This window comes from Sardina pilchardus, chromosome 5 (genome assembly GCF_963854185.1).
Source record: "Sardina pilchardus chromosome 5, fSarPil1.1, whole genome shotgun sequence".
NCBI classification, from domain to species: domain Eukaryota; kingdom Metazoa; phylum Chordata; class Actinopteri; order Clupeiformes; family Clupeidae; genus Sardina; species Sardina pilchardus.
This window is the reverse complement of record NC_084998.1, coordinates 10,030,894-10,052,240: the sequence shown is the minus strand read 5'-3', so window position 1 is coordinate 10,052,240 and position 21,347 is coordinate 10,030,894. Positions and strand designations below refer to the sequence as shown.

Below are 21,347 nucleotides of genomic sequence, written 5' to 3'. Positions count from 1 at the left end.
TTCTTCCCCTGTAGGCTCCACCTCTTCACGCTCACAGGACAGCACTGCCCCTATGTCCCACATGACGTCGCTTTCCATAAAGACGAGTCACAGATTTTTTAAGAGCTGAGGCACAGTTATCTAATAGCATTTACCTCTTGGTCTAATTTGAGTTTGTAAAAACTACAGTGAAATTGCATTAGAGTAAACTAAAGTGCCTCAAAATAGCATTCTCAATATAAAAAAGTAGTGAAGTCTGCCCTGAGTCTAACTGTGTTGACCTGGCTTTCATCCATATAAAAATAAAATACTCCCAAAATAATATGGGTTAGCCTACATTGCTCTGCGAGTCTCATATTCATTGTGGTCTGGATTTATAGGAAACAAAGTAATTAGATTAAATAATTAATCATTAAAATGCAGTAGGCCTTCAAACCTGATTAGTTTAGCCTGATATGAACTATGTACTCCTATTAACACCTTACAGATTGAATTATAACACCTGATTATTGTTTTTTACATTAATTGATAACCCTTCATATCTCAAAAAGCCAACTAATTGTTCAGTTTTAGATTGGCACTAGGGTATCTTGTAAATGTGTGCTCTAGGTTCCTCTGTACTGTCTGCAGAGTTCTTCAGCATGTGGAAACAAACAGGGGCACTTTAGAAAACAAAAGAGGGAGTGTAGCAATGAAGCAAGGTCCAGTAGGCTATGTGCCAACCAGCTAGATTGTGCTTTGAATTGGATTGCTTTATTAGCATTGATACAGTCATTCAAATGTATTTATTCAGAGATAAAAACAAAACAAAAACAAGTCAGTTTTATTCCCAAAAGTTGTGTTCCCAAAATATGATGGTGTTTGTAGACAGATAACAAAGTTGCATTAAATGTGTGTGTGTGTGTGTGTGTGTGTGTGTGTGTGTGTGTGTGTGTGTGTGTGTGTGTGTGTGTGTGTGTATGTGTGTGTGTACATAATGCTCCAGCCATTTGTTAGTGATAAGAAATATGTGAGAAGTGAAAGTGTGTCATTCTAGCGATACACACACACACACACACACACACACACACACACATATGTACCTACATCTGCACGCACACAAAAATGCTCATTCAGATATACACAAGTGCAGACAAACACATGGTGGAGGCAAATCCAATATGCTGTTATGCTGCTAAGACAGTCTTGCAAAGTCTACAAGGCACATGCATGCATACGAGAAACTAAAGTTCATTTCGATCCGGTAGACTTTTGAATCCATTTATTTATTTCAATAATCTTTCATATCATATTGAGGGTTAAGTGACAGTGTCCATGTGATGAGTTGGTGCAAAGCAGCAACTTTTCCCTACCATAGCGAACAGGCCCTAATTTCTCAGTCCTACTTCCCAACCATTTCCTCTCTACTCCTCCCTTCCACACACTCTCTCTCTCTCTCTCTCTCTCTCTCTCTCTCTCAAAAAAAAAAAATAGGTAAAAAAGCCCCAAAATTAACTAAAACAAAAATAAAACTAGAAGATCACTCCAAAAGCGCAGACCTCAGCCGCCTCCTGGATCCAGACGGTGATCCAGATCACTCCCTTGGGTCATTTTCTGAAAATTTCATCAAAACTCATCCATAACTTTTTGAGTTATCTTGCAAACAGACAGACAAACAAACAAACGAACTAACTAACAAACAAACCCTCAAATTTTAGACCCATAAGCTTGATTAATTGTGACAATAAGATAATAACAAAGGTAATAAATAATAGAATGGCCAAGGTACTACCATCAATTATTCATCATAACCAAACTGGTTTCATACCACATAGAAATTTGAAAACAAATGTTAGAACCTGCATATCTCTAATACAATGGGCTAAGAAACAAAAAGTAGATTTAACCTTAATGGCGGTCGATGCCGAGAAAGCTTTTGACCGCCTTGAATGGTTATATTTATATGATGTGCTAGCTGCATTCCAATTTCCATTAGAAATTATTAATTTAATTAAAATGATTTACAAGTCACCTATTGCGTTTGTATATACCAACGGGGTCCTTTCCGATGGAGTCCAGGTAACAAGAGGGACAAGGCAAGGATGCCCACTTTCGCCAACGCTATTTGCTCTGGCCATTGAGCCAATGGCTCAGAAAATTCGTCAGTCCAAGGAGGTAAGTGGTATAGAGGTGGGTGGACAATCCTACAAGTTAAGTTTGTTTGCAGATGATCTTATGTTGTACTTGACTAAGATAGATACATCCATTACTTACCTTTTAGAAATCATAGATACATTCTCTAAAATGTCAGGGTATAAAATGAATATGGAAAAAACAGAGCTTTTGCCAATAACGGAATTGTTATCTTCTAACAAAGAATTACAAAACTTTAAATGGCAAAAAGACAGAATTAAATACCTGGGATGCTATATAAGTTCAAACAAAACAAAATTATACAAGGATAATTATCTTTCTTTAATTAATGAACTGAGATTGAGTATAGATAAGTGGATGGATCTCCCATTAAATTTAATTGGTAGAATTAATTTGATTAAAATGATATGGTTACCGAAGTTTTTATTCATTTTTCAAACAGTACCTGTAACACCTCCAAGAGCTTTCTTTAAAACTATAAACCAACTGTTTGGCTCGTTCATCTGGTCAAACAAGTCCAATAGAATTAGTAGAAAACTCCTACAGAACAGCAGAAAGGAGGGAGGTCTAAATTTACCAAATATGGAATTATACTTTTTCTCAGCTCAATTTTACTATATAAACTCTATTGTTAATAGATTAGATGAACCTTGGATAAACATAGAAAACCATCAACTTAAACCAGACAATCTCCTTATGGCAATGTTTTCTAAGCGTAAAACTAAAAACTGTAACTTTGTAATAAATAGTACATTGAGGGCATGGGAAAAAATTAAAACCATTACAGGAATCCGTATTAATATACCACGAGCTACATGCCTATGGAATAATCCCCATATTAAAATCCAGAATGAAAAACTAAACTGGGAGTCCTGGAAAAAAGGAGGAATAAATAAACTTTCCGATATTATATCACAAAATAAAATAATGTCCTTTGATCAGCTCCAAAGTAAGTATAATTTAACTAATACGGAATTATTTAGATATTTACAACTGAAGAGCTGGGTTAATTTACATTTTGAGTTTGAGTTTGATACCAGTCCATCTGTTATAGAGCATATACTGATCAACCCAGGAAAAAAGTTGATAGGTAAGCTGTACGAATGCTTGATTAAGGCACAAATGGAAAATTATTCCTTGCAGAAAATCTATAATAGCTGGGATAAAGATTTCAACACTACAAACGCAAATATATATTGGAAAGAATGTTTAAATGTTACAAATAGTGCGACTACCAATGAAAATCTACGTTTAATACAATATAAAATCATGACAAGAATATATTATACAAAATACAGAATACAGAAATTTGATCCTTCTGCCTCTGCTCTATGTGTTAAGTGTCACAAAGAAACGGATACAATTATTCATGCTTTCTGGGAATGTGAGAAAGTAAAGAAAACATGGATTGAAATTAAAAATTGGATGGCGGATATAGGCAAAATAAACCTTAAACTAACACCACTGGAGTGGATATTACATAAAACTGACCATTTGAAATATCCTGTAGGGTGGCAGGTTATTCTCTCTTCCCTGGTTTTTAAAAAGTTAATTTTAAAACACTGGAAAGATTCTCAGGCCCCAACCCTGCAAGAATGGAAGGGTCTGCTTAAATATTACCTTAGCATAGAAAGGACAATGTATGAGGACAGAAAAAAAAAAAAAACAGTTTTGTAAAGTATGGCAGGATATTTATGATTCCTTATAAAGCAATGGGTAGAGGAGATGGAACAGGACAGATATGGATGAAGATGGATGTGTGTGTGTGTGTGTGTGTGTGTGTGTGTGTGTGTGTGTAAAAGTGTTAGTAAAAGGTGTGGATGTACTGTATTATACTGTCTGTATGTATTGGTGTATGAGTGTTGGTGTGTCTAATATAAATAAGTGGCACTGGTAAGCTACATGTATGAACATGAATTATGTTGATTTAAAAAACTGTACTGATGTGCGAAAGAAAATCCCAAATAAATATAATTATAAAAAAAAAAAAAAAACAGACAGACATAACAGACAAACAAACAAACAAACAAACCCGATGAAAAACATAACATTAAGACACAGGCAATTCATGTTATTTGTCCCCTAGATCAAGCAGTTTATAGAGCAGGCTATGAACATCTGAACAAGCATCACAAGTAGGCTAGGCTACATTCTTAGAGAGAAAAGAATGTTGTTGGCATACAAAAATATGCTGTGTTCGAAATGTTCACTCGTTCACTCACTCACTTGTTCACTATATAGTGTTTGCTATATAGGGGGGCTATGTAGGGGGCTACCTAGGGGACAAGTGAGCTGGCGATAATTAATTTCGGACACTCGGGATGTTACTACTGCCACATATTAATGCGCCGGATTTTCGTCAATTATCTCTGTCGCATAAACAAACGCAAACGCGTTATCACACGTGTAAAGCCATGATAACAACGGTGCTGTTTTTAGATGAGTAAACAGGCTGGGATTTCTCAACTGCATTGAAATAATATTTCAATATATAGGCCTACATGGTAATATAAATAAAACCGTGTGATATGTATCTGTGTATATATTAACTTTCTTTAGGTAGGCTACCTTACAATATTAGGCTAAACATGGGGGTTGCATTGGCTACGTTTCTTGTTGTATTTGCTAGCCTACGAAATTATAAAAAAAAATTGGTCATCCTAAAGGTATTATTAATTATGCTACAGTAGCCCAGGCTATATGAGCTATGTATAACATGACATATTCGTTAGCTAAACGTTTTAAAACTTCCCTGGGGTCACGTCTTGCTGATCATGACTAATGTAAACTAATTTAACTAGCCTAGGTGTTCCCAATGCTGCCCTGAAGTGGTGGCGTTAGCCAGGCTATATCATTTTAAAGCATTTAGGAGCAACGTTAGAAATGGATCCGATTCAGACATTTGTGACTTAATCAAAGTGTTGGTGCACGGGCAAAGAAGATGAAATTACATGGCAAGAGCGAGACGTCTTCATATTTTACTCGTCAGACATAACATTGACCAAATAAGGGAAACAACACATTTAGGCTGCAGCGTTCCTGTTAATGCTAGCGCCCTTCTTGGCAGACGATTTCATTCAAATGCTTGATCTTTTCTAGAAGGTCTGACATCCTTTGCCAATTCTGAGTTTGATTATTGAAAAAGTAAAATGTATAAAGTAAAGTATTACAATTACAGCAATATCTCACGAGCCACAAGGATCTGTCTTGCAGTAAAATGGATTTAACAATATACCTCTTTTAAAATATCCACAAGGTAGAGCATAGGAACAACAAATATGCAAAAGTGTTCGTAAATGTCTTGTCCCACAACAGTCTTTGCCTGAAATAATCCTTTATATTGTGATCACAGAGTTCTCACCTATTTTTCATGATCTTCCTGTGGACGTGGGGAGCCAAGTAGCCTTTCAATTGGCATGCAATGAGGGGTCGACAACCTATATATTTCATGTTGTTGTAGCCTACACAAAACATTTCCATCTTACTTCTTATTTAAGCAGTTCACTATGACAACTTAAATACTACAAAAATAAAACACACTTAGTAGTTTATCAGTGACACTTTATTTACAAGGATACAAGGATGTTTATTTGTCACATGCATATGATTACTAATGTAGCATAAAGAAGTCAGTTCCTTCGCCTACTGTGCATGTATGTTGCCTTCTATGATGCAGTGAAGTGAGGGAGTTAGGTTAAGGTGGAGTAGGAGGGCAGTTAGGTGTGTGTGTGTGTGTGTGTGTGTGTGTGTGTGTGTATAAAAGTTGAGAAGTATTGTGAGTGTTGCGGAGTGCATGGAGAAGTGTGGTATATTGATATGAAGTGCTGCAGTCAGGTGTCCTATTTGGTGCCCATTACAGCATTGATGGCTGCCATGTTCGCATCAAGCCTCCATCACAAGATCAATCATGCAATTTAAATAGAAAACCTTTTTCCATTTTAACTACAGGCAGTATGCAACAACAAGGGGCTGTTTCTTGACATTTGTGTTGGCTACCCAGGGTCAGTCCACGATGCCCAGTGGGGGCTTTTTGAGCTCCTGTAACATTCAATGTGGTCACAGTTAGGGTACTGAAAATGCAACTTTTTAGGCTACTGAATGCTAGCCCAGCTCTTTAACCACTACATTACAACTGGCATGCATGCCTTCCCTACACAGGTGAAATGTCAAACAAATTAGAAACTAAACAAATCATTCTTATATTTAATTAAATGTCATAGTAAACCTTGGCCTTGCCACAAACTACTTACTTTGTAGCGGGTTTGTTTAGGTTCTACCACTGCTTCCAGCCCCATCTCCTTCAGGATAACCCTTCAAGAACAATTTTACATGAATATCACTTAGATAGATAGATACTTTATTGATCCCCAAGGGGAAATTCAAGGTCCCGGCAGCTTAAGACACCACACACAACATACAATACAATGTAAACAGGAAAATACAAAGCAAATCAACAAATCAACATGACTAAAGGAGCAGTAAAATACTATAGATAAGATGTGCATGAATGTACTGTTACTTTGTCATTTTAATTATGTATTTGATGTATTTATTTACAACAACTTACTTCCATCCATGCTGGGCAGCATTCCTTTTGCTGGAGATTAGATCCTCTTCTTGTTCTACCTCAGCTTGAGGCGGCCAATGTCCTCATCAGACCCTGAGCAAAAATGCATCTCATTAATAATAAAGTAATGTAATTCAAGTAAATCCCCCCATGTTTCAATGATTGTGCTACAAAACTGAGTGACAATGCCTTGTAATCCCTTGTAATGTAGTTGACATGTACAGTAAGTTACTTTGGACAAAAAGTGTCTGCTAAATGTAGCCCTAATGTAGGCTAATGAAAAAAAAAACTATCAATCTCTGTTAGCACCAATTCATGGACGAATCCATTTGTTCATTCACTGATACCGTTGATAGGACAGACCCCCATGAGTTCATAATTTGTTTTATTGCTGAAGGATAGCCGTGCTAGTCAAGGTTAAATGACTGCAAGTTTTGTGGATTTGTGATACCGTTAAACTCTTAATCAAACTAGGCTACCTGACATCAATCAAAGGAAGCGAGGATGAAAAGGTAGCTAACGTTGTGTGTGGCCTGATGTCCCGTGTGTTTTTTCAGCTAACGTTAGTGAAAGAAACTAGTGTTGTGTTGTTGAGACGAAATGGTGACGATGCTTCGATATAACTAACGTTAGCTTGTAGGATAACAAAGTTGTTGTGACATTACCATTACATGTGAGTAAGCCGTTCAGTGCAATGATAATTAGAGTATTTTCAACTAACGTTAACGTGGGCTAACTTATGCAGTAGGCTATCATAACGCCAACGTCAAACCAGCTGAGGTAGGTCGTGTTAGTATTACACGTTAACTTTGTCTTAACGTTAAGTAAACCAACCGTAACGTTAATTAAAATAATATTGAGATGACTAAATTCTGACTCAACTGGCTACACAGGGGTGAATTCATTACCATAACGTTAACCATCAACAACAAAACATCACTTACATTTGTAGAGAGTTGTCCGTCTTGTCAGCTGGCAGGCTACAGAGACTGCTGTTTTGACTTTTCCCGGGAATCGCGATGGTCCGCAATGCATTATGGTCAAGGTTAGTCCAAGTAGTGTACAGCTTCTGTACCCTACATTTAGGCATATCACGCGACGAATTTGTAGGGGACGAAAGTAGTGAACGAACGTAACAGTTAAATTTCGAACACCACTACAAAATGGCTGATTCACTACATAGTGCACTACATAGTGAACGAGTGAACTTTTCGAACACAGCTTTGGACTTTGTTCGCTACTCAGCACCCATTGTTAGAAAATTCATAGGGAAAAATATCCTCATTTAAATGATGAATATGAATATAAATGATCGTATAATTAATTTGATTTCACCTAAACTCCATCACATGGTTTATTTAAAATACCTGAATAATCGATTGAGGTTGCAGGCTTGTGACTGCAGCTGCTGCTTATTCTTCACATTAGAATTCTGGAATGACTTGTAAAAATATGTTTATATTGTAGGCCTACAGCAAATATCTAGGCCCAGAGGTCAGATCTGAAGTGCCTCCACATCTGAAATTAAACTTTAGGGGGTGAAAATTATATGGTGAAACGTTCATGCTTTAGTCATAAAATGCACAGTTGTTTTGCTTATCAGCCTAACTACCTGGAGGTCACGTGAGGGTAAACACCAGCTGGCTAGCCAGCATACATATTACCTGAAACATTTGGTAAGCCTACAGTTCTCTCTGTGGATTCTTGACTTTAGGTACACGTTGTCTGAATGTTGTCGTCACCATATTGCTATTGTTGTACATATTTTGACTAAATATTGTAATCTTATTCTTACTCTTTCATAGTAATATGAATGAAATAGAAAACATTCAGTTGACAGAATGCTAGCTGCTAGCTAACGTTAGCCAACCTGACCTGACAGGTTAGCAGTTATTAAATTCAAGCTAGACTCATCAAGATAGCAAAAAGACCATGTTAACAGCTACAGCTAAGTATGTGCTGATACGAAACTGCAAGATACCCTAACACTTAATCCTCTTTCCCTTTGTTTTCGCAGGTATTCGAGGTGTGTGGCAGCCAGGATTAGACAGATTTGACTCTAGTTAGCGAAATCAGATGGAGCTCCAGATTGAAAATGATGACGAATTCTTGTCTTTTGCCAGGTGAGTACACAATAACGTTTACTAGCCTACAATAAAGTTGGTCTGAATGTTGTTCTCAATACTCTGAAGAGGAAAACTAGAAATACAATTGTAGGTGTTTGTCATCTAACATGGATGTTTAGGTAACCTAACAAAGTGACATTTTCTAGGTAACTCATTTTAGCTACAAGGCTATCTAGTACTGTTGACACTTTCGGGAGTGGGCTAGCATCTACTATCCAAATTAGTTATGGTGTAGCCTAATTAGTCGAAATCAGTTTTAATGGTCACTTTCTCTCTCTTTGAATAAATGCAATAAAGTTAGTAAGTAAGCTTACTCTGTGGGAGGCTATATTGATTTGGTGCATGTTTCTATGGAGAGATGGCAAAATATAGCCTAGCCTACCTGTGTTTAAAAAACGTATAAGTTACTGATTAAACTTCTTTACTCAAGTCTTTTAGCCTGGGAACACAAGTCTTTATGTCTGAAAGGTGAAACGACTCAAAATAAGAATAGATAAGTAATAATTCGCTCAAATGCAATTAAATGAACAAATCTATTGACATTGTAAGAAGTAGAAATTAGCTAACTGTGAAAATGAATGTAAATGAAAGATGATGTTGGCAAATAAATAAATACTCCAGTAAAGTACAGATACCTGAAAATGCTACTGAAGTAGGCTACAGTACTAACATACTGTATTTCGTAATTCATTACTGCCCACCTCTGTTCCTATGGTTCTCTGTAAAACAGGTTCCCTCACCCGAATTCTTCTTTGCGGTTATATTTTGGATGAATGATGAATGCATTCATTTGTAGCTAGCTTTTACAAAAGGAAAAAAAAACAGCCTATGCAAAATCAGCCTATGTCGTTTCTCTCTCTCTCTCTCTCTCTCTCTCTCTCTCTCTCTCTCTCTCTCTCTCTCTCTCTGTGTGTGTGTGTGTGTGTGTGTGTGTGTGTGTGTGTGTGTGTTACAATCCCACAGAAAGTCAAAGGAGGTGCAACGAATGTGTGAGGTGGAGGTGCCACAGTCTGTATCTTTCCAGGAGCCCAGTGCTTTCCCCCAGTATGATGAGGCATTCTGGGATAGAATTGTACATCAGCCTAGGTCACTATCATTGTCAAATCTTCAACAGTCACATATTTCAGTTGTGTTGCGTGAACCTGGCTGAAGTGTCCCTTTGTTGACCCCCCCAGCCACGAGAGTCCCTACGACAACTGCTTTACATCCCCCAGAGGACAGGTGAGTGTCTGACTGAAGTATGGCATTGATATTTCCAGCTATGTTATAAAACGACACACATATATTTCAGCCATATTTCAACGTAACAAACAAAAATATGAAGTCGTGTAGACCTAGAAATCAAAATGTGACATTGTCCAGGTGAATGCCAAGGGAGTCATACAGGGGCCACCCTCAAAACGTCGATGGGGTGAGGGTCTGGCTTCGGGAGCGGAGCAGCTACCTTCCCCAGCTGATCTGATGGGGCGTCGACAGAAGGGGAAGAGAAGCACTGAGGTGCAGAGGACTCCAGCGATGCAGCCCAAAGTGGCCGCCGTGTTGAACCACATAGGAGATCTGAAGAGAAGACAGAGCTCCATTGACCTGTGAGGGTATATGGGCAGAGAGGGGTGGTGCCATTTTAATTGCAGGGTATATTCTCAATAATCTGGTTTATCTGGGTATATTTTCAGTAATTTAGATGTATTCACTATGTACATGCCCTGCAGGAAATCATTGTTTTAAAATAGGGTCATGTATGATACATGTTATCATCCAGTCAACTGACAAGCGGTGAGATCAATCAGATATCTGATGTGTGAGTCAGATAATGTAAAAGTGCTGGTTTGCATGGTGTCCGGCTCCCCCATGTGGTTGCACTAAGCAATTACTGGTGAAAACCAGCTGGGGCCTTTACTTGTTGAAATGAGCAGTGTGCAATGCAAGCACTGCATACTTGTGGAACGTGTGTAAAAGCTGATGGGACTTTGGGTTTCCATTCTTGAAAAAGAGAACTGTATCTGTTTCTTAGGCTCAAGAGGGATACCTGGTGGAGCGACAGCAATGACTTTGTGCCAACAGAAGACAACACAATGGGGTTTAAGGACCTTCTAGAGGCTAGGGATGAGCAATTGCCTGAGCCCATTTCCAGAGTTGGTTTTAATGAGGCTCCAATAGACGTACATATGGATATCAGCACCCATACGTTCACAGACGCAGCATTGTACAGCCACAAGGTACACGTTTAGCCTAGTTCATATATATATATATATTTTTTAATCAAAGTATTTTTTATTGTATTTTCATGTAGAACACAATTATTCATACCCCTGGCATATATAGAGCTAATGTTGATTTTCTTGTTGATACGAAAACTCTTACAGGTAGTTTTTTGATTCCATGTTCCTACTGCATTGTCTTAATACCTTTAGCCATGTGGCAGTGTCATTTTCAGTCAGAACCAACATATTGGTCAAGAGAAAATCAACATTAAATCAATATTTGCCAGGGGTATGAATCATTTTTGTTCCTAACTGTATATATAAATCGAAATCACAACACACAGATTGAGATATTTTGCAGATGACAGATATCCTAGTGCATATATTGAGATTATTTATCAATTATTATGTATAATACCTGCTGTTTTGTCCTCAGGGGCAATGGCTTACTTCAATGATCCAAATCTAGAAAATGAAATGTAATCCTCAAAATTCTTACATTTCGTACTAAGCGTTTATGCTCTGTTCCGCAGCGCGTGTTTCCTGGATGTGATCAGATGCTGAGTCTTGCGCCAGGTGGAAATCCCATGACGGCTTTTGTTCTGGCATCTGTGGACCGGCAGTCACAGAGTGCCTGGCAAAGCCCCAGTTTGCCGCGGGAACAATTCTGGGGATTTGGGCAAAGAACTGAGGAGTGAAAATGTTCTTTTCTGGGGCTTACAACACTCGTTTATTTCAGATGATGAATGCTTTCCTTCGTCATGTTTTTTTTTATCATTAATTGTCAAGGAATGTAGTTTTTCACTCATGCATCTCTAGTGTCAACATCTTATGATAGTGTCACAATCAGATCTTAACACAAGTTAAGCATAAATTAAATTAAATTAAATTGTATTTATCTCGTTTTAATGTATTTAAAAAATATGACTTGTCATTGACCCGTTGTCATTGACATTAATGTTAATATCAAACATTAATCATCCAATCTCAATATTTCCCATTGACATTTACTTAAAAAGTTTGTTTTTTCTCTGGTCTTTGAAAGTATAATAAAACAAATATTGGTGAAATGTCAGAGGAAGCTACTGGTCTTATTCAGAGTACTGATAAGGACACTGCAGTTGCCAATAACATTCACAAAACACTAGAAACAACTATCAATCAATTTCCCCCTCTTGGAATGCTTTTACATACAAAGTTAACACCATTGTCTGACGCCCTGACAGAAATTGGTTCCAACGTTACTGCCTCTCACAGGCTACACATTTGCATGTTTACTGGCAATGGCATGTCGCTGCTTTTTTAGTCCTTGCACAAATGTTGCCTTATTGTTGAATGACGAAGGATGAATCGCATTGTCCAGTTATCTAGATGTTTGCTACCACAGCTGCCACTAACTGATGCAATTGATGTTGGTCTCTGCAACTGCCGTCCTAAAGCTGACATTAGTTGCCTTACCGGGTGTTTCTTTTATGTGTCATGGTTAGAACACATCTCACTGCCTTGCCACAGGGGACTGGACTGAATCCGGACTGGATTTGGCCCACGGGCCAGGCGACCACTAGCCTAAACCATCTTAATACTACTCTCCATCAGAAAACAAACTGCACAGTGCAGGGTAGACATGTCAAAATGTTTATAACAAAAAGTAGATGCATTACTACTGTAGATATGACACACACAGACGGACTGTAGGGATGTTTGGTGAAGTATGTTCTTGATGTCAGCTCTGGCAGGTCACCCTGAGTAAACTTTTAACTTTTAAATGACTCTTTAACTTTAAAACAAACACCCTTTGTTTATACAAGGGACATTTGTCTCAGCATTAAGCTCTTTTACAGCAAAGTTTACCAACAAAGAGAAGGCAAAGACGGCTAGATCAGCACAATTTTCATGAACATGTGTCATGGTCCAACATAGGCATGGGCTTTATCAAAGAATACAAATTGATGAACTTTTTACTATTTAAAAACAAAAAGACAGAGAAGAGAGTTTGGAGAGAGAGGATGCAGAGAGAGAACAGAAGAGGGTGAGAGAGTGAGCCACAAAACAGGTCCTTACTTGAAAAAGCAATCCGAGAGAGCAGACCTCCGCCAAGCGAAAACATAACCGCCTGCTGGATCCAGACGGTGACACGGATCACAATTTAATCGTTTCTTTCTTGGGTCATTTCAGACCTTTCCTGAAAATGTCATCAAAATCCATTCATAACTTTTTGAGCTATCTTGCAAACAAACAGACAAACAAACAAACAAACAAACAGACACAGACAGACAGCCAAACAAACCCAGATGAAAAACATAACCTCCTTGATGGAGGTAAGAAATACTCGATACAGGGCTTCATTGGTGGGGGGCCTGGAGGGAGCTCTGCTCCTGTACCTCTGAATTTGAACCACTTGAGTTCTACTAGGCAATTTGATTTGGTGACATGTATGCCCTTAAACATGACTGATATTATCTTCAGAGCTCTTATTAACTTTAAGAGCTCTTGTTTCTTCATGACTATTAACCTAATACCATGTCCATGTGTAGGAATTTTTTTTATCCAGCAATGATGAAATATTGAAAAATATACTGTCATTTTTGATATGGTGACTCTTGATTGTTGATATTTTTGGGTGCAAGATGGCCCTTGTTACATCATCTGTATATATTGTAATTTACTAATTGAGTGACACACCCCCCTCCATGTATATATATCCTCCCCCTGCACCTGTTCTGTGTTGCACAGAATGATGAAGGACCTTGGTCCGAAACGTTGTGCTAAATAAACCTGAGAGCTGCTATCAGTGTGCGGACCTTTATCATCTCTTTTCACGTCTTTTTTGGTCCAGCACCTGCTAGATGTGCGTGCATTCTCTTGTTTTTGCCCCTTAAACATGTCACCAAATGCTCTGTGTGCACATACTCAGTTATTAAATCTCACTCCAAGCTGATTTGACAGCCCTGAGGCCCATATCTTGATGAGAGTACTGTGCACCAACCTGACCAAGTTGTAGGCTTTGTGCAATGTCTTAAAAAGATGAACAGACACTGAAGGCCATTTATTGATAGACCCCCATTCATAATGGTATATGAAGTCCCTGTTGGTTTTGAATACCTATATGAATGAAGGCACGAGGCAAAATAGTTATCATTAATCAATAATGATCATTTTTGTAAAATATCTCACTGCCATATTGTGAGACTGTATCATGACAGACAGCTAATGTGTGTGCGAATGCGAATGATAGTGGGCCTTTTTTTGGTCCCAGTCCGTCCCTGCTGACATCCATGTAGCCTAGTCAAGTTTTCCTGGTCTCAAGTCATGGGCAGTGCCTGTGACTTTCTCCAAGCAGGGAGTATTTGTTTGGAATAAGCTGTGTCTCGGCTCACCAGAGGAGTATGCATTTAGTGGCCATGCTATTGGCCTCCAGCTGGGAGCAATGTCTACCCAGCTTACTTGCAGTGGGTCACCTTGTCTGTGCATCCGCTCTACTGCCTCGAGCGGTGCTCGATGCCTGGGTCCACGGCACTGCCCTGGGCGTTTGGCACACGGTTGAGATGTCAGGCCAGGGAGGCATTAGTGCTCAGGAGGAAACCCTGGGAAGGTGAGTGGGCTTTGAAGAGCTGCAGAGAAGTGCCTCCATCCAAAGGCACCCAGCGGGTGATGTAGTGGGGTTTTTATTTTCAGGCCGTTCTCAGAGACTGACCACAGCATGCTACCACCCCCTCTCTCCTTTAATCACATTCTCCCTGCATATCTTGTGTCTGTTTTTCAAGCGAAAAGTTCAAGTCAATACCAGGCCGGATTCAGACAAACCTTAGTGCACAGAATTCCATCTAGCCTACAAATGATTGTTGCCTTTGAGAGAAGATCAGTTTTGGAAATGATTTACTAATGTTTTACAACTTTGTCATTAATATGAAAACATTGTCTGAACTTACTTAGGCCTACTGTATTTTCAATTAGAGTAGCCTACTGTTCCTTGGATGTACATTGTGTTGTTACAGGACAAACCAATGACTAATATACTCCCACGCATTTTCTTCCAAAGCTATGACGATGATGACATCCTGAAAGTGAAAGCGGACAGAAACGTGTGTTCTTCTTTGTTGTCCGTGCATTTACGGCACAAGAACTTTATACAGACGGCCCGCTAACGGTTGGCACCATTCCCATGGCGCAAAGACCACTTGTGATATGCCCCGTGAGTGGCGCGACAACAGTCATTTTCTGCGCAGTGTCACTTATAACAGTTTGTATCTGCTTCAGTCTGTTACGTTTGCAATCGGAGCAGATCAATGAATTGAGGAATGATCTCATGGCTTTAAAGATGAACGTTGAAAAGGCGGACATCATCAAGCGTTCTGCTTACTGCAGCGGGGTCGGTGAGTGATGGTTGAAATGTATCATAGGCTCCTTTGACAAGTAGGTTATGCTACCATCAACAACAATGTTGACGTCTGAACAACTGCAGACATCTAATGTTAGAAAAGTCGCTTTCAAAGTTCTTCACTGTATGCACAGAAGTATGCCAAAAGAATAGCAATAATAGCCAAGACAGTGTCATACAGGTATGGGACTGTTACACAGATGCGAAAGGACAGAGTGCAAGTAGAGGCAGAAGAGAGACATCCAAACGGGGACGAAAGCAACGGCAGACCCAGAAACGGAGTGAGTCTTTGAAATATCATAAAAAGTACGATCTATAGTCTAGCTTCACTTCCAATTTCTTACAAATGTACAGCATTTTGCAATGACTATAGGCCTAAAACACTGAACTCCATTCATTGAACCAAATGCTCAATTGAACACAATTGAACACATTTATTGAATCGATCACTCTTTAAACAGTATACTCTATAAATAGTTTACACTTAGTAGGCTAAAACACACGTTTTACTGTGATGATCCTGTAACCACAAGTGGCAAAATCACAATTGATCACACTTGTTTCAAATGATGTGACACAACCAAGCTAGTTCAGAGTGCAGGTTGCTGAACAGTGCAGGTTCTAAACTTTTATAAACAATGACTAGTGAGGCAGTAGAGTGCCTAGCCTACATTACTGACATGTCTGTCTTTTCCAGTATTTTTTTCCAATATTTTATTTATACTGAATTCGAACTGTTGTGCTGATGACGACAGTGTGGTTGAGTCCTTTGTCTGTCCCAAACAAGGGGAGTTAATCCCAGAGAAGCGGAATTGAGCCTGATGTAGTCATATTTTGGCATTGACAACTTGTCTTGTCTCAGCCTCCCTCAATATGTCATTTGCTTATTTTGGACCTAACCCAGACCCTTTCTATCAGGAAACCATCTTATGTCTGAGACCTGTTTTGTCATATGCATGACTCTTTTCAGTGTAAGAAGAGCTTATTCTTCCATTTAAGCCTTTTTGAGCCATTTGTTCCAGTCTAGTGTGCAACTGATAGTATTAGACAGTCAAGATCTATCAAGAAATCTCTAAATGCTCTTGATAGTATGGAATCAGCACCCATCATGTTGAGCTTGACTCAAATAAAGTCCCTGTCCATATCATGAGCAAGGTGTGCAGTGCTTTGTCAGTATGCAGCCTACACATTGGGAGACAGCTCACTGAAATGTTGCTATCAAAACCAACTCCATGAAAACATTCAACAACTGAACTCTAGGAATAAAATAAAGGTGTGTTTTAGAATTTTAAACTGCAGACATGTGAGAAATGACACTGTCACTACCTCATAAATTCTCCTAAATGAGCCATGCTAGTTGAAGCTGGTGCTAAGACAGCCGCAATCATAAGGTGCTGTCGACAATATGTGGTTGGCATTGTAAGTATTGCTGCTGTTAAATTCAATGTATGCGGTCCAACACATTTTCAGTGTAATGTATCAGACACAAGAAGCATGCTTTGGTTACAAAAGCCTATTTACCTGACCAGTGCCTATGATAATGTAGACATCAGAATGGGTTTGGGATATCACCTGACATTGTGCTTCAACAGAACGCCAGTGCGCTTCAGTAGGACGCCGTACTTTCCTTCATCTGAGGGCTTCGTCTTTTGTTTCATATGGTAAGTTTCTCAAAAGCACAACATATATACCTATATGTTAGTTTTATTTGTGTCATTTAGCCATTTTGTCCTCTTGTCAGATAAAGACGACTATACAGCCATACAATGGACGGCTGCAGGGAGCCAAGGAGAGGGGCTGGAGGTATCTGGGGAGACTGTGACCGTGGCGACAGAAGGACCTTACTTCATCTACAGCCAGGTAGAACATGCACATGGAGGTTGTGGGTTGTCCAAGCTGTTGGAATTTGTTTGAAGTAATTGTAATTGAAGGAATTGACTGTAATTGGAGAAAATCAAATGTTTTTTGTCTGTTGTGCTTCCACACACAGGTACTCTACAAGGGCACCACATGGTCCATGGGTCACGTGATCACTAAACGCCCTAATGGCACTGAACACAGCAATGGCACCAACATTATGATGTGTGCAAAGAACATGCCCGACAATAGCAAAATCAAGGCCCTCAATAGTTGCTACACTGCCGGTGAGTAATGAGTAGGCTATCCTTAAAGGGATAGTTCGGATTTTAAGACACGAAGTTGTATGGGTTCCCTGTCAGCAACGTAGTGCATCAGCACTGACTTACCCCCGACAGCGTCCTGTGAGCCGAGATCCAGCCGGTTTTAGATCGTTTTTGATGCTGAAGAAAGTAGTCCGGCAAGTTTCTGGGGTCACGAAAGTAAAGTGTTTTTCTTCTCAAAACCATATGCGTTCAACAGAGTGATATATTTGCACCACAAAAACGTTGTCCAGGAAAAATTCAAACCTCGTTATCACTTACTTATTTTTCGCGATTCCTATCACTGCGCGCTACTGACAGCTGGACAACGTTTTTGTGGTGCAAATATATCACTCTGTTGAACGCATATGGTTTTGAGAAGAAAAACACTTTACTTTCGTGACCCCAGAAACTTGCTGAAGAAAATAGTCCGGCATCAAAAACGATCAAAAACCGGCTGGATCTCGGCTCACAGGACGCTGTCGGGGGTAAGTCAGTGCTGATGCACTACGTTGCTGACAGGGAACCCATACAACTTCGTGTCTTAAAATCCGAACTATCCCTTTAATGCTCACAGCGAGACAGCACTAAAGAACAGGCAACTTGCCTGCAAGTTGTTATTTGTTATCGTTATTATTAGGCTATTATTATTTTTTGAATCACTGTGTCTGGTTATAGGGAACTCGTGGTGGAAGGGTGGAAATAATTTATACCCATGGGTGGTGCAGTGAAATGTTTTTTGTCAGAGTTTGCGGGTTGTTTTAAATATTTATATCTACTTGCTTTGATCAGCACAATGAAACAACCGTGTAGACTTGGTCAGTACAGGAGATGAGGAGGAGAGGAATCTGTTTTTCAATCAAAAAAGGGAGGCTCAGCCTGTGGGTTTCCTAGTGGCAGCGGTGTGAATTCACTTTCATTGCAACCAGCTAGCGATGTATTGTTTGGGTTTATGAATGTGCTCGCTTAATTTAAAATGTATGAAACTGTGGCATTTCTGAAGGAATTGTCCAAATGAAGAGTGCTCTGTCCTTTTTCAGGGATTTTCTTCTTGGAGTCTGGAACCGTCCTTGAGCTCTATGTCCCACGAAAGTCAGCCGAACTCGACCGCCGTTCACACGCAACGTTCTTCGGCATTTCCAGCCTCTGGCAGTAGAGCATGGCTTAAAGGGATATTCCGCCATTTTTGGAAATACGCTCATTTTCCACCTCCCCTCGAGCAAAACAATCGATATTTACCTTGTTCCCGTTCATCCAGCCATTCTGTGAGTCTGGCGATACAACTTTTAGCTTCAGCCTAGCATAGATCATTGAATCGGATTAGACCATTAGCTTCTCGCCTGCTAGCTTCATGTTTAAAAGTGACTAAGATTTCTGGTAATTTTCCCATTTAAAACGTGTCTCCTCTCAAGTTAGAAAGTGCAATAAGACCAACTGAAAATGAAACCTGGCATTTTCCTAGGCTGATTTGACATGGAACTACACTCTCATCTGGCGTAATAATCAAGGCAACTTGCAAACGTACCATAGGCACAGTGATATCGTACGCAGCATCTGAAAATAGTCCCCATAGACAACAAGCAGTAGTAGTGCCAGTAGTTTGCAAGTTGCCTTGATTATTACGCCAGATGAGAGTGTAGTTCCATGTCAAATCAGCCTAGAAAAACGCCAGGTTTCACTTTCAGTTGGTCTTATTGCACTTTCTAACTTGAGAGGAGACACGTTTTAAATGGGAAAATTACCAGAAATCTTAGTCACTTTTAAACATGAAGCTAGCAGGCGAGAAGCTAATGGTCTAATCCGATTCAATGATCTATGCTAGGCTGAAGCTAAAAGTTGTATCGCCAGACTCACAGAATGGCTGAATGAACGGGAACAAGGTAAATATCGATTGTTTTGCTCGAGGGGAGGTGGAAAATGAGCGTATTTCCAAAAATGGCGGAATATCCCTTTAACACTCACAGGCTCACATTAACACCACTGTTACTCTATATTGGTACTCTATGTTGCTGCTCGGTCTGTCATTCATCTCATTGAGATCTCAGGGCATCTGAATATACTACTTGTGATGAGATAACGCTGCATGTCCCCTTTGGTTTCAACAGTGAACATTATGTCCATGTATTTAGTGTTACATTATTCTGTTATATCTGTAAAGTTTAACAAAGCTTGTTATGGGACCATAGTGGCGCAAGTTTGGCACTAGATTCATTTGGGTGTTTATCTTACTGAATGTCATGCTAACAGTTTCTGCTATGGAGCATGTTATCTGGATTCAGGCAACTGCCTTGAGCAATCAGATGACTTATTCTTAACGTTCTGATTGGATGCTTGAGAAAAGTTGACTTCCAGAAAAGACTCACACATTACAACACACTCTCAAAATCAGTGTTGAAAACAACACATCTCTGTGTCCAGATAGGGACCAACACACATTCCTTTTGAGAGTGCAGAAAGAATGAACTGCTTGGTTCCGCATCACTGACTGGCAACATTGCGTAATATTGCCCAGTATATCATCATCTTAAGGCTCAGTATCAAAAGAACTTGAGGTTGAATTTCAACAGAGGAAGTAAAATACTCCAACAGGGAAGTAACATTTCTCAACAGGGGAAATGTTCAGCTCAAAGTAGAGTATATAGTGTTGAACATTGTGACATAGTGTGTCATTGATGAAATTGGGCACACAAATCAAAGGGAATCGGTATCACTTTGAGGATGACCCTTCCTCTGCCAGAGCACAGTGTCTTACTCCCCCCTCTGCCCACTTCCTCTGAGATTACCGCAGATGTCTTGTTCTGTTTTTGAAGGACTAATTTAATGGTTCGTGCTATAGCAATGTTCCATGGCAGGTGGCACTGTGGAGCTTTGTATGCTTTCACGTGCAATGGCTAGCAGCCAGACAATGACTCATTTTCCTGTTGAGCTGAACTGTCAGCCCTAACACTGAGAGAACAGTGGTCTGCAGAGGCCTTCAATTTTGACTGTTTATTGTCTTCAGCCACTATTGGAGTTTCAAGTATATTTCAACGAAGGGCTAAAGGTGACTAACACGCTAAAATAGTGGACATTTTTCAAATAACCAGTATGTGGACTTTCTCTGTGAAATGTTAGAGAACACATTTCTCAGGCATGTTCTAGCCTATTACATAAACTGTATGAATGCTCAACAGTCTAATAAAAATCTCTTCTATTTATTTGTGAATATGGTCATTTTTGTATGTTTCGTACATTTGTAGTAAGGATAATAATTTGTCTCCCTGATCTTACAACACCTACAATCATTCAGACAATAAGCTTTTCAGCTGAAATCCAAAAGTGTGCAGTGCAGAATTTTAGCCCTGTCTCTTGTGGCTCTAATTCCGTTTTCTAATGTTTTTTTGCTGAATCATACCCGGATAGCATCTATCTTTGTCATATCCTGAGTTGGCCATGTTTCATCACAAAGTGCTTTTACTAGTCATACCCGTCAACATTTGCATTTGGCAGCCATAACATTGTCATCTTTGTTAAATCACCATGATATTCGCTCGTAGGACAAAAACAAAATGATGAACACGAGTTATTTTTAGACACATCCGAGGGAAAAAAAAAGAGTACAGTACAATGAAAATCTCACATCATAAACAGTGAGAACTCTCTCTTCTTGCACTGTTCTCACACTCCCTCCCTCCCTCCCTCCCTCTCATCACGTACTGTATGGGGAGGGGGGGAAGCCAGGGTCGGCCAGGATAATGCACAGCAGGAAAATGTAAGTCAGCACCTCAGGTCTTTGGAGACTTGTGGGGTTATGGGTAGAGGCTC

The 21,347-nt window shown here is 39.5% G+C and overlaps 2 protein-coding genes across 3 annotated transcripts; both read left to right on the top strand.

The window, feature by feature from the left end:
- The first annotated feature begins 8,317 nt into the window (after nt 1-8,317).
- On the top strand, nt 8,318-11,983 carry LOC134079490 (uncharacterized). The gene is made up of 7 exons (XM_062535573.1): nt 8,318-8,355; nt 8,697-8,802; nt 9,769-9,891; nt 9,981-10,026; nt 10,168-10,391; nt 10,817-11,021; nt 11,540-11,983. The coding sequence occupies exons 2-7, from the start codon at nt 8,756-8,758 to the stop codon at nt 11,702-11,704; spliced, it is 810 nt and encodes a 269-aa protein (XP_062391557.1). The 5' UTR covers nt 8,318-8,355; nt 8,697-8,755; the 3' UTR covers nt 11,705-11,983.
- Nucleotides 11,984-15,129: 3,146 nt separating this feature from the next.
- On the top strand, nt 15,130-18,722 carry tnfsf13 (TNF superfamily member 13). Of its 2 annotated transcripts, XM_062535571.1 has the most exons (6): nt 15,130-15,379; nt 15,585-15,665; nt 16,977-17,045; nt 17,126-17,244; nt 17,375-17,528; nt 18,584-18,722. In XM_062535571.1, exons 1-6 carry the CDS (start codon nt 15,169-15,171, stop codon nt 18,697-18,699), a joined length of 750 nt encoding a protein of 249 aa, XP_062391555.1. In that variant the 5' UTR covers nt 15,130-15,168; the 3' UTR covers nt 18,700-18,722. The 2 variants fall into 2 exon arrangements, with proteins under 2 accessions (XP_062391555.1, XP_062391556.1); XM_062535572.1 differs by lacking the exon at nt 15,585-15,665.
- The last annotated feature ends 2,625 nt before the right edge of the window (nt 18,723-21,347 follow it).